This window comes from Adelges cooleyi, unplaced genomic scaffold, assembly GCF_023614345.1.
Source record: "Adelges cooleyi isolate 19-005CV unplaced genomic scaffold, UGA_ACOO_1.1 ACOO_flye_CR_arks_rails_tigmint_CR_PRNA_247, whole genome shotgun sequence".
In the NCBI taxonomy this organism is placed as follows: Eukaryota; Metazoa; Arthropoda; class Insecta; order Hemiptera; family Adelgidae; genus Adelges; species Adelges cooleyi.
Window position 1 is genome coordinate 11,716,884 of NW_026095912.1, and position 17,199 is coordinate 11,734,082.

At 30.1% G+C, this 17,199-nt stretch overlaps 1 protein-coding gene across 1 annotated transcript in view; it reads right to left on the bottom strand.

Annotated features, from left to right (window-relative positions):
* The window catches only part of LOC126837254 (rhophilin-2), a 21,630-nt gene extending 5,044 nt beyond the window's left edge, over positions 1–16,586 (bottom strand). Inside the window, exons 1-6 of the mRNA XM_050571092.1 lie at positions 16,171–16,586; positions 9,688–9,803; positions 9,389–9,517; positions 4,730–4,805; positions 637–714; positions 441–565 (exon numbers count right to left, since the gene is read on the bottom strand). Of these exons, the coding sequence (XP_050427049.1) occupies positions 441–565; positions 637–714; positions 4,730–4,805; positions 9,389–9,517; positions 9,688–9,803; positions 16,171–16,218 (572 nt within the window). The 5' untranslated portion in view covers positions 16,219–16,586. The remainder of the gene's footprint in view (positions 1–440; positions 566–636; positions 715–4,729; positions 4,806–9,388; positions 9,518–9,687; positions 9,804–16,170) is intronic.
* Between the last annotated feature and the right edge of the window lie 613 nt (positions 16,587–17,199).

Sequence of the window (17,199 nt, forward strand, 5' to 3'; positions counted from 1 at the left end):
CTTTCAGTAACCGCACATTGGTATACCGAGGTAAAGACCGAGTTCATTGGCCGAATCAATTGGGTATTTAAAAATAATATGTTGTTAGTTAACGTTAATGTTCGTGGTAGATATGAGGACCCGTTCTATCAATATTTGTATACAGTTCCTCATAGTTATGCCAATATATATAACGCACAAGTATAATAATATAGGAATACTTATCGCGTAATATTTTTAAGCTTTATTTAAAAGTATAACATTATTATTCTAAATTTAAATATAAAACTTGTGAAGTATTATAAACAGAGCCGGCAAAATATCATCGAACGAGTTTTTCAAAGTAGAAAATAACACGTTTCCTTTTAACATATATTAGACATAAACCAATTAATAAAAACAATATTTTTTATTAACTATTCAAATGTGGAAATGTGCCAAAGTATATAAAGAGTATGTACCATTCGAAGTAAATTCCCATGCTCCGATCGGGCGGAAAAAACCTTCTTTCCACATAGTAGAGTTGATTGAAATAATGAATCAAAAGTGATATTCCCGAACTATCCCTTCTGGGAAACTGAATGTCCTGTTAAATAATATAAAATTCATTACATGTTATTGGCTGCACTAGTAATCGTTTAGTTAAAAGTTAAGTACCTGTCTGAGTTTGGTGAAATCGGAAATGGCTTCTTCGTAAAGTCTACAGTCTTCGCTGTAGTGTTCGGAAATAAAATCCTGTAAAATATAGCAATAAATAAAAAATCAATACAGACTAAAATCATTTTTACTCTTTTATATAATAGATAATACATAATATATATCGACGTGTTCAACAAACTACAAAAAAGGACGTAACTAGATTTAAAAAAAAAAAAAAAATGTTTTAACAGAACACGCGACCAAAGAAATTCTGAATAACAGAATTGAGTTGGGTACTACCTTTTTAGTTGGTAGTACAGAAAACAAGTGTTATTAGTTTAAGAAAATAATTTTTTTTTTTTAAAAACCTAGTTACGTCTTTCTTTATTGGACACGTCAATACATATTGTATAGGTATTATTAATACATTAATAGTAATTATGTAATATAGTAAAATAACTACGTATTTAGCTTCGCGACAAAGCATAAGGCCAAATTTAAACTAATAGTTTTAATCAAATGCAAGGTCAAATCGCGTTACTTAGTATATAGTGAATAGTGTTATTTATTAAATTATTTTATTTCAGAATATAACTGCGCAGAATAATTAAGTCGTCAAGGATTGCAAGTCAGTATAATTAGGCTTATATTAGGCTAAATTATGTCAATATAGGAAGTTACAATATATTTAATTTATAAATATTCAACATTTATCGGCCGATACAACTTTTAAGTCTTTGGTTTAATCGATTATTGAGCAGGAAACTGTCAAGACCTTTGTTCCAAGTACAGCTGTGTATTAACGTTGTCAGCTTTTAAGAATAGAGACTTTTTAAGCGCGTATTTGCTTACCAAAGTTGTATGTACTAAACAAATATACATTCTTAAAAACACATGTGTATTGTTAATTATGGTCGTAAATAAAATAAACACACACACACCTATAAAACCACCAAAACTTAGGTTGAGCCTAGCAGAATTGGAATGATTATTAAATTAGAAATTTGTATAAGGTGCAACCAATTAACTAATTAATCATAAAACCAACACTCAATAGTAATAATAATGACACTAATTAAGAAGGAATACTAATACAAATAATTAATTAATTTAATATATCTAATAAATCGTAGGTGTAAATTATGTAATTGAATATCCTGTTTTTATAATGACACCAGATAATGAAATACCATTAAGTAATCAATTTAAATAATTTAAATTTATGTTTACTATAAAACTTGTCTTTATAATGAATAGCAAATAGCAAATAAATAAATAATATCAATATAATTTGTTTTATTAACATTCTGAACTAGGCCTAGTTACAGGTATACCGGTAAACCAGTATATTATGTATATATATAGTTAACAACAGCACAAAACTAGGAAGCTATAAATATTTATAATTTTTAAATATAGTTTAAAATTGTCTTAAAAATATTTAAGCTATTTATGACCAAAAAATATTTTCACCATATTTTTGAAATATTAATTTTATAGCCGTATAGGATGTCCATACATCAAAAATAAATTAAGAAGGATTTTTCTTCGTATTTTTTTTTTTTTTAATAGATATAAAAATAATTTAATAATACATAATTTAACTAGAAATGAGATTGCAACCTAAATTTTGACTAAGTAAGTGATGATTCCTTCGTAATCGGAAGCCATTGTTTTTAATTTTTAATAAATGATTGAGTACAATTGTTTTCTTTATCAATTTATGTATTTTATAAAATTAAACGTAAATGACATCTGAAAAATTGGACTATTTAAACGATAATTTTTTTTTAAACTAGTGTTTCGTAAATTAAGTTTAAACTTTTTTTAAATTTTTTATCCTTTAATACCAAACTTAATTATTGGTGCTTAATATATCGCAGGAGTATTTGTGTATACTTAAGTCCTATCTCTGTGACAAAATCCTGGCTACGTAACTAAAAAATATATTATTATACATTTGTTCCACACGATATTCATATTTTTAATTTGTGAAAAGGTTAAATTTGTTCATAGATTAATATCATAAACGTACCTACACAGCATACTCTTTCTTTTTTATGCACTAGCTGTTCGTTTAATATAACAAAGAATTTGAATAAATTTGAAATGACCGCGGATAAACTCTGGATGTGTCCGTCAGCCGGAATGGTTCTTTCACCTTTTATAAAATGGTTGGATTCGAATTTATAACGCGCAACAACAAACAGTCATCGTTATCAATTAACGTTATTGTAATTAAGGAAATTCATTAAACCCGACAAGCCGCGTATAAAATACAATTATCATGATTTGTTCCGATTTCTTTAACCATGAAATTGCGCCTTGAATCGGCACGATTTAACGCTTTTAGTGTGGAAACTTTGTTAACGCTTTGATGTGCGAGACCTAAAAGTATCGCACAGATTTATACTACTTGGTATACAATGACGGAGGAAGTATGACTATATAACAAACATCGAGGTCTGTTCAGGACCAATGGAATGGAAAACACGAATAATCGAATTTATAGTTTTGCAAAAAAAAACACAGTAATATTGCTTTTTACCAGGCACATCTTTCTCACGTATCTAAATAAACTTTTATTCAACAAGTACCTATTAAACTCTCATCTAAGTCTACCAGGGTTAAGTAAGCCGAATCACTTTCTGTAGGGTTGTATGTAATAAACATGACGCAATTATATTGGTAAACTAAATTTAAATAAATATGCATTAAATAAATGTATACTCACTCACTCCGAGTTTTATTATAAATAATATTATTTCGAATAATTTTTTAACCGAATCAAACTGTTCGTTTGGCAACAAAAAAATATAGTAGTTTTATTTGTTTGTTTATTTGCTGTTCATATTTGAAAAAGTATATGATTAATTATCTACTAAAAGGACTACATTCAATAACAGGAACCCTTAATTGACAGTAGAAAAATACCTTGCATATTAAATGATATCAATAAAATAATTACCTAAAAAAAAATTGACATAGCCTAAACTAACTGGAATTCTCTAACAATCTAATTTGGTCACTGTTTTTATTAGAAAATACTTGTACTAATAAGACTGTTTGACTGTCACATGATTATATATAATTATAATTTGATTATAACATGTAGATTGACAAATATAAATCAAAAGTAGGTGACAAAATAATCAGTTAAAAAGAAGGGGTATTCAATACGAAAATACCGGAAAATGTTTTAGCACCGAAATTCTTCCAAAAAGCAAATATTAAAAGAGCACTATTTGAGTCATAGTTAGCGAAACCACCGAGTTTAAAAACGCTTCAAGGTTAAAACTAAAGTGTAGACAATTTTTATATTGGCTTAAAGACACTTTAATATAGTAGGCATACGAAAACGCACGAGCCTGTGTTTATTGAACTGTAAAAGACTTCCATACGGTTAACTGGGACTTTGCGATTGTCAAATCAAAAATGTGTACTTGGAAAACACCGGGACACACTTCTGAAGTATACAGTCACATATATATATATATATATATAATGTATGTACGGTTTCTAGCCGGAGAAAACTGTATGTGACATAAAAAAGAACCTGTTCCGACGACGCACTGTCTTGGGCCAAGAGTACGAATGTATGTAAATTAATGACAGTATTATACTATTCCGACCAATAAAGGTATTTAACTAAATCCGGTACGGATGTTCGAGTAGTCAGTAGGTTTATACCCATTATGTTATTATATAGCTCGAGAGTTGTTTTTTTAACATGTTTATATTACTATTGATATTTATAAAGTTGTTATCTTTAGATTTTTTTTATTCATAAGCCGAATGGTCTAGTATATATTGTAAAATAACTGCGAAAGGCTAACCAGGTAAAAAAAAAAATCTGTAGTCCATTATTGAACCGTTAAACGAATATTTTATTTATAAATCCGCTAAAGAGCTGAATTATTTAAAACATCCTGACCTCGTACCGATTCAAAACGAGTATTGAGACGTCAACAGTAGGTATAGTATAATACATTAGAGTTTGTGTACTATTAAATGTTACATTATTGATCACAAACCAGATTTGAAACTAATCTCGAGTACAGTTATAATTATTGTTGTTGTTGATTTAGTGTACACAATTCTAACGGCTTACTTGAAAAGCGTCCTTAAAATCGATGTCTTTGGTTTCCTTTAGGCCCAACGGAATCATAGGCATGATGTGTTCGGCACTAGAAAAAAAAAAGTACACATTATAGTAATATAAGGGTTATCGTTCTATCATAAATCATAATAAATTCACATTAAAACATAATAATATAAAATGTTTAATATAGCTGATGTTCTACAATTAATACCTTCAGGTTCTACATAACGTTAACTTGTTTATAGCAAATTACAATTCTTTATTAGGTAAGTATATACCTACCCAATAATTATCACTAGTGTCTGGTATATATTGTTAAAATATTATCGCTTAAATGAACGACTTCAAGTAACCTGTATAATTAATATTCGTTTTACCTTTTTTCCGTTCAACATAACACATATCAGGTCCAGAATATATCTGATTATAATCATAATACTACCTACACGTAGCCTATAGTGTCTGATGGGGTCTCCCATAAGATCTCCTATAAAATGGATTTTTTTCTAATTCTATAAAATACATGTTTTAGATTTCAACTACCTACATACTTTTTAAAGTCAGCATAATATTAAAAAAAAATTAAATTAAGTATTAATGAATTTAAGATTTCCTATTTTATTGGTAAATTAAAATTACTCGAAAGTCTCAAAATATTTTTACATATTATATAACTGTGATTCTTATTAATAATGCTGTTATTTGCTAAACGGTCAAAAGTAATTGTTTTGTTTTAAATTAAACAAATTTCATCTTGTTTCAAATGTGTCTATTAATTTGACTCAAGACCGATCAGCGCAAAGTAAGCAGTGCACAATTCAAGGTAAAACAATTCAATATTATTTAAACTGTGTAAGTGGTTTTTGTAGGTAATTAGTGATTCCTTTTGTACTTAAATCGCAACAATGTCGTTTTCAACGGCAGTAAAACGACCCAGTACAATCGGTTGTGTTTTTAATCCACGGCGGTTTTACATGCTAATTAGTCGGTTTAATGGTCTCGGTTGAAATCAGCATAGTATAATACTATTGTATACCTAATAATTATGACACCGACCGCCGATCCCTATGTATATATTGTAGTGTATACAAGATAGTCTCACTGCGGTGGATTTTTGAAAATCACACCGGAGTCGATGCACGAAAAATGTTCGTTCGCGGTTTTGTTAATTGATCATAAAAAACCGTTTGGAGATCGACGAGAAAATGTTTCGACCGGAGTGCATGACCGCATGGCAAGAACAACGGCTCCATAAAACGAAGACGAGGAGCATAATATTGCATACAGGTTGCTAGAATACAGCACGCCACACGGTGATCATCTGGGTTTGCGCTTGAGTGAAAGTCACGAAGCTATAAAATGTAAACATTTACAACAATAATGTTCTAGTTATGCGCACGGCTATTTTATCGCAGAGCATATTATCCCGGTCATCCAACTTTCTGCTGCTCGGCCAGTAACTATGTATAGCAGAGGAAAACGTTCTGGCCATTGCGAATACGGTTCTGTACGCCAATTTAATTACAATTAATTTCTATATAACAATAATGTATTCAATACAAAAAAAAAAGAAAACAACGCTACCGATCGCAGGGTAGTTCACTAGATTTTGATACTTAAAACTACTTAAATATGAACTCTAATAAAATATACCGGTTATTCATCTTGTCTACTTTTTGCCAAAATAGCTATTATAAATGTATTAATTTTTCTAAATCAATGGGAGGGGAAACGCCGCTGTAGATGAATCCTAGGTATAGTTTTTTTTATACAAAAGCCAAAACTTGATACGTAAAAATTCAAAAACGAATTAGTTGTCAAGATAGAAGTTTAAAAACCCAGTCTTTTATTAGTGATTTTCAGACCTAAATCCCTAAAACATTACTTGAAAAAGTGAAATAAAGAAAAAATGTTAATCCCTTCTAGGGGAAAGGGCTTATGATATATTTTTGCTTTGTCAATGTTTATCAGTAGTACTAGTTTAAAGAATATTTCCTACAAATTTGGGACTAATTCGATTATTTATCGAGCATCGTAATTTTAAGTTGAAAAGTGTATACATTTTTTTAGTGTTTTATCGATTTTAAAAGAGAAGGGGAGAATTTTTTTTAATTTTTGGACCAATTAAGTACCTTAAATGTACGATTTTTTATCTATAGAGTTGCTACACGAAGAAATCTGGTCAGTGGCTTAGAAAATATCGTGGGTGTAGTAAAACGAAAGAAAAAATTGCCATTTTTTAAAAATTTGTCAAGTTTCTTAGGTATTTTATTCCAACTATCTGCTAATAAAATATAAAACATTTTTTTAAGAGCTATAGGTAGGACGACTTTGCAAAGGGAACAGTAATAAAATAACAAAACTAGTGAGTAATATATGATACGCTGTGTATAAATATTTACTGTAATTAGTTTAAAAAAAAACAATTTAAATAATTACACACATCAGATTAGACTTAAATAGGTGAAAACTACAAAATAAGAACTATCAATAAGTATAACATAGAAGTTGATTAGAATATTAGAACTAAAATGCAGTCTTAGGAAATAAGAAACATAAAGTGGCAACTGGCAACACATTGATAGTTACCAATTATTATCAACACATGTTTGGAGTTGTGAATTTTATTAGAGACTAGAAAGAGCAATATCTCAAACTCCCTAATCACTAATCATAACCTAACTAATTTCGGGTCTACTTTATTATTAATTACGAGCAGAAAATAGTACGAGGGTACTTTTGATCTTAACTGTAACTTAACTCGCCTACATTTTATAGTTACAAGTTTGTTTATTTATGGACATTCTGACTTTCGGTGTACTGTCTGACAACGGTGATAAATGCTAATAAACTCGCTCAACGAAATATGTACCTAATAGAGAGCCGTTATCCAGCTTTTCGATATACATAATAACGATGAACAAGTAAAACAGCGCAGGTACCTGACTATTTGGAATTACGACTTTATAACGTGTTAAGTATTCAAGTATTAGAAGTGTAATAAAAAATGTAAAACTATAAAGCCGGAATCTGAGAGATATTCGCCCTTTATTTTTACTATCTATCTATATTAATATTTATTTATATATAGTTTTAAATTACTAGTTTAGTTCACTTAACATTTTATAACGGTATACCTACAAATATCTTTTACATACGGTATGTATTTGGTTCTACCACCATTTCTAACTGGAATAAAATACATAAACTGGTATTAAAAATAAGATACTTATTATATAAGAGGCTTCCATTCTTTCAACTCCTGTTGAATGAGATTCATAACGTCTGTCGTTTTTTTGATACTTGGTAAAAAATATATAGTTATTTATACCTAACCTAACTCTTTATTTTCTGAGTTTCGAGTTTGTCATCTAGGTTTTATAATTTATTACTATTCTTCCTTCAACCGATTCACGATATGGTATTAGAGGTCTTTGAAATGTTAATAAATGAAGAGATTATTTACCTTAACTACTTCTGAAACGTTTGCTGACAAAATAACAAAATTAATAGATCCGAAAATTATTAACATAAAACTGTTTCTGGATTCATTACTTTTTCTTCAATGATTAGATTACAATAAAACATATTCATAGCTAGGTATTGAAATTTTAGTTTTTTTAAATTGAATTTGAATTTTAACAAAGATTGAAAAATAAAATCAGCCAGCTAAATCTTAAATCCTATATTATTTTGCAGTAAAAAAAAAAATTCTGGTTAGTGTTTAATAACATAATTTAATGAATGTGTATCTCGATTTGTAATTAATTGAAATAAGTCATAACATAAAAAGTGTTTAAGACTTTATGATTTAAGTATGATTCGTAGTGTCGTGTCAAATGCCTCTCTCCTTTGTATACCATTTACCAATACAAGTTAAACATATTTTACGACCTCAGATAACTTTTATTTGAAGGAATCGCACTTCTAGGTCTTCATCAGTTCGTTGTCCGTATTAGATAATTGCACTAGATAAGTATTTTGGCTGTTTTTTATCGGTGGTCAACCGTATTTACATTTACATACTATGTTAAGTTCAACAACCGACTCGAAGGCAAACGAAAATCAAATTAGTTCCGCATTACGCTTTTTCAAGGAAACGTATTAATTGTTATAATTACAACTCATTAAGAATTTTATAATATTCTATTGTTTTACTTTTATATAATTTAATTTTTGTCTTGAATAGATAACGACAGTCGATATTTTCAAAACTACTTATGCGAAAAAACTTACAAGTATAATTTTTACTGTATAGCTTGGTTTATACCTACCCGAATAATTAAAAATAATACAGAGTAATTACAAAGTTGAATACAAATTAATAAATAAATTAAAAAATAAAGTTATTGGACTTAGGAATTTCAATTTAAATGTCTTTACGTTATAATTACTAATTATGAATCGTACTAGAAGTCATTGCTCCACAATATTATATTAACTTGTTGGATGATCCGCATACACTTGGTCGATTAAACCTCTACCATATGCGCGGTAGTATTTTTATATAGATTGTACCAAATAGGTTTATTATAGGTTAACAGCTTGCAACAACGAAAAAAATGCCCACCAAATATCAACTAATAATTATTTCCGTTATCATTTACTACTATACTACTTTGTTTGACTAATTAATCGAAATGGTTACTTAATTGACAATCGACTCACCTGTCGTCTTGGTAAATTTCCACCGAACTGTTCAACTGTGCCATCTCGTCTTTGAGGAGCTGCAAATTGGAGTTCATAAAACTTAACTCTAAAGCTACAGTTTCTTTTAACTTTCGATTTTTTGTAGCTCTGTAATTATAAACGATCTATAGGTAAGTTTTATAATTTTTCATGTAAATTAGTCATCCATCGATGCCTAATTAATAATTAATGAACGTTGAATTTTCAATAAAAATAAATAATTAAATTATATTTAAAATACTATGAAATATTATAGATAAAAAATATAAGTAATTAACCTTAATAGATTTTCAGCTCCAGCTCGAAGTTTAAGTTCTTTGTTAATTTCCTGGTTCAATACTGAACGTTTGTTTTGTAATTTTCCTCGACAAGTGGCAACTTTTGGATCTGTTCCCTGGAAAATGCATTACGATTGATGAGTATTATACAATCAAACTTTAAATGATATTATAACAGCAACAAAGTTATTATCCAATATTGAACGGCTTGTTGGTTTAATAATGATTTTTTAACGACTTCTTAGCTGAAAACTTAGATTATGGGTATTAAGTAAATTACAGTTAGTGGAAGATTTTGGTAGTCCGTAGATGCACCAAAAATAATAAATTACTGTCAAAGTATACCGACACAGATTATTATATTGTTAGGAGAAAATGCTTGAGAAATTTAGGTATATTTCTTGATTTTCAGTAGAATATTCTATTTATTAACTTATATCCGTTTTTATCATTTTATGAATCATAAAAGCTAATTGCCCAAGAAGACTAGTTATTGATCGATCATTAGTTTAATAAAAACATACTAATGTAATTTTCTTGTCCTCAAAAAAAACTTATGCTCAAAAAAAAAAAAAATTATAAGGATAGCCATTACAGCAGTAGATACTTTTATTAGGATGCAGGAATGTATTAAATTAAGACAGTCGATAAAACTAATTATTAAAATTAATTAAAATATTTTTCGACACTCATCTCTTAAAAACAATTTCTCTCACTTTTTCCCATAATTACGTAACAATCCTTATTAAGTACTTTATCAATTTAATAAGCACGAATTCTTATTGGGCAAAAGAAATCTGTAGAACTATACTACTTACGACCAAAACTATATCGAATTTGGATTTCTTTATCCTAGCTCGAATTTCTATTCTTGATAGATGTTACTTACAAATGCAATATGTCTTACTATCATTTGAAAACAAAAATCAGAGCTCAGGCCTCAAGACTTTATATTCAGGATTTATTTTAAGAATTTCTATCAGTGTAATATTTAAACACTTAAGGCATAATGAAATGTATTTAGATGACTAATTTTTTTTAAATATTTTGTTGAAAACGATTTTTTACTAGCTAAAAATGTTACGTTGAAATTATTAAATGTAAATGTGACATAATGGTTTAAAAAAAACATTATTTTTAAATCTATAATTTTCCAACATTGCCAAAAATTATTTTTCATAGCGCAAAATTTTAATGTTCAAATTATGACCTATGAGCTCTCAAAAATACTATTACTTAACACTCGCCCGTAAGTATATGAGCCTCGCAAAGTAGGACGACCTTGTTGAGAATACAACCATTTATGGATTGAAATTTATATAATAAAAATGTATGTAATCTAGAGCTATATTCTAGACGGTATTATGCTTTTTGCTCCTTTTTATAAATATCATAATACAAATTTTGAACAAACATTCTTTCGAAAAAATAGTGTACCGATAGTGTTATAGCTTATTTGTATCATATATTTATAATCTATGGTTATAGTAACACCGACAGCAGTAATGATTTATTTTGCTGTAAAAATGCTGTTTATATTATTTTCGTAGTATTATCTAGGTAATTATTAGCAAATAGAAAAAAAAACTCATATTTATAATAGGCAATAGCGTCTGCGCATCGAGCAATATTGCAAACCAGTTTATTAAAAAAACATAATTAATACCTACAATAATGATAGCCATATCATATTTTATGTACACATAAAGGATAAAAATGAAATAATCGAATGTCGGCACGTCATAGCTGGTATAAACCAAGGATTCCTAAACTTTTTAGCCGGTGGTGTCGTTTTTTCGGGCCAAAACCAGCTTCAGTGCCTTTGTTCCCTATTCAGACTATTGACTGACTAATTAATATAATCTATAATAGTTGTATTCATGAATACCGCCAGGAATATTATTATTATAAAATTCAAATTAAATTCAACAAAAAATAATTACAATAAGTTGTATTATATATTTTTTATTTTCGTATGGATTATACTAGTCATGTCCCTAGGTCATTGTGGTGCACAGTTTGGAAACTCCTGCAATAGACATTGGGTAATTATGGAGTCGATTGACTTTACAACGCAACGCATGAGATAATAATACGTAATTAATAAAGCACGTACAACATTGCATTTTATATATATGTATTTTTTTTACACCGTCTAATAGAAAAAAATCCAGCACAAGGAAGAGTGTATTACAGTTAGATGAGGTCGGGACGGTCATATGTATGTAGCAATTATTTTTTTTGAAAGTGATAAAATCACACTCAAGAAAACGCTTCCAAATGAATCTGTAAGTGGTAAAAATTAAAGTATCAAAAATTAAATACGCAGTATAAAATTAATAATAATTGCGTTGCTAGCTTTTTTTTTTGCTTATTTCTCAATAAATATTTTAAAACCTCAGAATTTTAATAAAATTATATACCTGCGGTACACTGTACAAACAATTAACACTGTAATAATAAAGATCCTTCTCCTACCTTCAAGTTGTTAGTCGTACAGGGTGATTGGCCAAACATGACACACACCCTATTTTAAAAGATTTAAGATTTTTTAAATTGTTCTTTTTTCGTACTTTAATAGTTATTAGTTAGCCATTTATCAAATTTGATATATTTTTGAATAGTTTTAGTTTTATTTGTTAGTGGGTGGGCTCAAGAAGTGCCCATGTTCTCAGACTTGTAGCTCCATTGTGCACAACCTCACACCAAAGTCCTATTTCACGTAGCCTTTACGCCTACGTCCTATATTTTTCAATAACATAGCCTAAAGGTAACTTCATCTTGGAGCGCGATTGATAAGGAAAGCAGATACACATAATACTACACTCTATCCTTCCTCTCGTCCAAATGTTGAGCTTAATTTTAATCAAAAACAGATTAAGCTAACCAAATTAGTAATACCCATATAATCTTTCATAAAAAACTACACTATAAACTACATTTTTTTTTTCCAAGGACAAAGTAAAAATAAAGGAAACTAGGGTTATTATTCAGATTAATTCAGCATAATGGTCCAGCAGTTAGAAAATATTATCGTGATCGAGTCATAACAAACATATTAAAACGCATAATAATTAAAACCGATACCTTCTCAGTAAAATTGTTTTGGAAATTTGAGTGTCCAATGCAAAATTAGCCCGTAATCAATATCTGCGGTAGAATTACTTTACATATTAACGTGTTTTTGTAAGCAAACACGATTGACTACTTTACACGGGAGTAAACAATTAAAATCAAACAAATAGTCTAAATCGTAGCACAGTATAATAATAATTATCATCTTGTACGTATATTATGTGAATATATTATTATTATTATATTATTATAAGGTGTTGTTGACTGAAACGTGCTTCACGAATAACGATACTTGTATTAATTAAGTATTAAACGAGTATTACGATCGAAGAGCATTATAATTTAATTATAACCAAAATACACATAGATATTTTTGTTTAGACAATATTTTTGAGGTCTAAGCTTATACACCATACAAAAATTTAGAATGCATAGAGATGTTACAGTAGAATCATTTACCTAAACGGCCGCCCTACTGGCTGAATCTGTTCAATAATAGCCACTTTGACGCGCTCGATTTTCTAGAAGAGTAGGTACACATAATAGATCGAGCCTAGGTACACAATACAGGATCGCCGGCTATTTGTAATTGCCTAAAATCATTTCTTAACCTACAAAGACCGTAATATTAATGGACCATTTTGTATTCGTTGCATGGTCTGGTCAATAAAATTTCACATGAATACACTTGCCATTCGCTGGACATTTCACTCTCCGCGGCCACCAAACGGCTCTGATATATAGGTATGTACAAACTGCTTTAACTATGTCAACACATCTATAGAATATAAGTGTGACGACAGGGGGAATACGTATTATTTTGTAGACCTACACTGGTAACTGAGAAATTGGTTTTTTTAAAACCTCGAGTTAAGTTTACTACATTTTGGTTTCTTAAATTAATATTAGCAAAATAATAAACGTGTTTGTCTTTGGTCGCTTAATTAACATATTAAAAATCTACAACAGCATAATGAGAATGTTTTTAAACGTGTTTTTATTTCATATGTAAGTAAACACACTAAAACGAGTTTTTTTAATTTAGTTGTCGAAAACTGAAATTACATTTCACATACTTAGTTTGGAATCGATAGACAAAATTAGAAGAAGCATTCGGAGAGTTTAGCCTCCCTACAATTTGTATAAGCCTCCTAAGAAATATTTTATTAGGTATTTAATACTGATTTTACTTTCTTTAAATGATAAAATATTAAATTTAGAGAAACATTAAAATTGCGTTTGCATAATAATGAATTAGAATAAAGAGTAAAAACAAACTATATTTATAGACAAGTTTTAATAGTTTTTGATTATTTTTGTCTGTTTAAAATGCATTGAACAAGGGAAGTCTGTTTTAAAGTTAATTTGGTTGGACAATTTTGTTTCAAAAAATTTTGAATAAAAATCATTGTACTACGTATACAAAATGAATTTATTATTAATAATACGATATTATATCATTTATTAATTATAAGATGAAAAGTTTTAACTTTTTTTAATGATTAAAAATCGCCATCACTTTCCCAGTAGGCAAGGCCATGACCTCGTATGAGGTCAATCTTTAAATACAAGAAATGTTAAAACATGAGTGCGAACTTCAAAAAAGATTAAAATATATAATAAATAATATATTTCTACAATTTGGTTGAAAGTAAGCCAATCTCTGTCCTTTTGGCAAATGTGATTTAAAGTTTTTATATTTTGTTAGGTTCTGTGTTAATGTCGTAAAAAAAAAATTAGTACAACTCGTTTTATTTTTTGTCCAAGGAGTGTTATTTTTGTATACACTGTAAAGGGTAATTAAATTTATATTTTTAGTTGTTCAACTTATTTTCGACAAAAAGTGGTATTAGCCTTTTGTGAACCAAGCCACAAATGTACACACAGTCAGAGACTTAAACACCCCAGCTCCTATCGGGTTTTTTCCTACTTACGCTACTATAAATTATGGAAGTATCAACACAATTTCGAGTCTTTCGACTTTTAGTTTTTCTGAAATGAAACGCAATAGCTGCTGCAACATAACATAAGTTGTAATTTTGGGATTCTCCTAGGGTCGGGCGGTTTTCACTTTTATTACATATAACTAACTAAACGATTTAATTTGAAAATAAAATTTCTTAATCGCCGCTCCTTGCCAGAGAGACCGCTTAACAGTTAACCTATATAAATTTGGGAGTACAAGTGTAAAATTAAAATAATATTACTACAGTGCATATCTATGTGTTAGTCACGGGAAATCAAACACCGCCTAAATTGCTAGATAACCGCGGACGGGCTGGTAATAATTCGATATTGCTTGACCTGCTTATGTGTACAGCATCGGCATCAGCTGGCGCATCAATAATATTATAAATAGGTACCTATGTAATAGGTAATATTCGCTTGGTTTTTATAAAAACGATTACGTTGGCCGTACTTAAATGTATATTTTTAAAATTAGCTTTAGACAAGATTTTGTAACGCTGTGTCGAAACGCTTGGGCTCGCACCCCACGATTAATAATCCGTATCGCATATTATTATAATACCTAATAATAATAATACATTGTAATTTAGGTATATCCTGTATGTAATAAAAGTAATATCATTATTGTCTTTCGTAACACATGTTAATTATGATTACATACCGCAGATACCTACCTAGCCGATTAGTAAGTATAGATATCTATTAGCTAGCGTCAACCAAGCCTAACGAAAACTTTGGGACTTGTACAGACAACCAAAACTACATTAAAAACATTTTTATGATCAATTTATACGCGTTTTGATAGTATTTTAAGTGCATTGTTATTATTATTTGGCGGTCAAGCGTGCAAACACCAGAGTTGTCGACCGATTTGGGTCATCGATGCACATTGTTTAACGACGCCGTCCAATTAAACGGATGCTGACGTGAAAGCATTTTGGGCGATTTAACGCTGTATATAATGTAATATATACAATATAATATATATGATAAATATTTTTTTATCATTCGTATACATTGCGGATGTATATCAATAGGTAATAGTAATATGAGTAACAACAAATATTGGTGTTATAATGTCGCGGCTATTTAAAATATATTATTATTATTATTCGGAGTGGAGGATGAAAAAAATAAGTAAGTAACTGTAACGGTCCGTACCTACCTACTTCAGGCACCTATTCAAGTATATTATAGGTACTATACCTATACATATATATATATAATTTTTTTATTCCGTCTTCACGATGATAATTATGTGCCGTGGCCGCCGCCGTCGCCGCCACAGCCGCAGCCACTTCCTACCAACATAAACAATGAAAAACCTAACCGGCCTATACTATCGGCTCTACTCCTCCGGTCAAGTATGTACATACAAAAGTATAGTATAATGTAAATTTTTTTTAAATGAAAATCAAATAAAAACGTTAAATGCCATACCTTCGAGATTGCTCGGTTTTGAGATCTTAGCACGGCGGTGTGAGCCATAATGGTTTTTATGCTTGTATTGTTTTCTAATTAGATACTTCCGGCGGTCTTACACGAGGGTCTGCATAGGTTATTGCGCAAAAAGAGGCACTTGATTAAAACGTAAAATTCACTATGGAGCCGACAATTTCGCAACAGCGCATAGTATTTTTTTGTCGTTGCGGTAAAACAGTCGGTTTAGTTGAACGTTTTACGCGAATAATTATTATTAATGTTTAAGACAAAACCAACGTTTAATCGGAAGACCTCACCGCGGCAATGATGCGTATTCACAGCTCGCGTGATACTGCATTACTAAGGTTACTGTCTAGCGTTCGGCCTGCCTTCGCCAGCCAAGATAGTATTCAGGTTGGTATCCGAAGAGATTGTGTTGCGCGGCGCGCGTTTACCCGTGAGAACCAGCCCAAATGCACCTGCTCTCTGTCGTCGGTATTAAGTACCATTATACAGTACAGGTGTATCACTATATAGGTAGACGTCATGCCATGTGTAAAACCTAAAAAGCGGTTCCGCCACCGCCTCTCGACACTACCTATATGGGTACACTCGCGGGCGAGGTAGGTACACGGGAAGCGAATACCTGTACACACATAATACAAGAGGAGGCGGTATACTTGCTCTGCTTGTGGCCGTCTAACAGGTAGTATACCTATTCTGCATATTACACTTATGAATGATCCAAAAATTACAGCAACGTAATTCATCGACTGCTACGGCCTACTACGTATATTTGAAGCCATCATAAAGTGTCCACTCGATATTTCCTGGGTGTGAACCGCAGCGGTTCGTCCTCTTTTAAAAATTACCAAAAAGCCAGCTGCCCGATTATTACAAAATAGCAATGTTTTAACGAAGCGAATATCAATTGTTAGTGGCGTACGTCCGTTCCTAAAACCAACGTTAACAGGCACGGGTTAGGCAGTAGGCTGTTTTTTGAAAATATTATGTATAACACTATAATAGATCAGAAGCCTGTGGCCC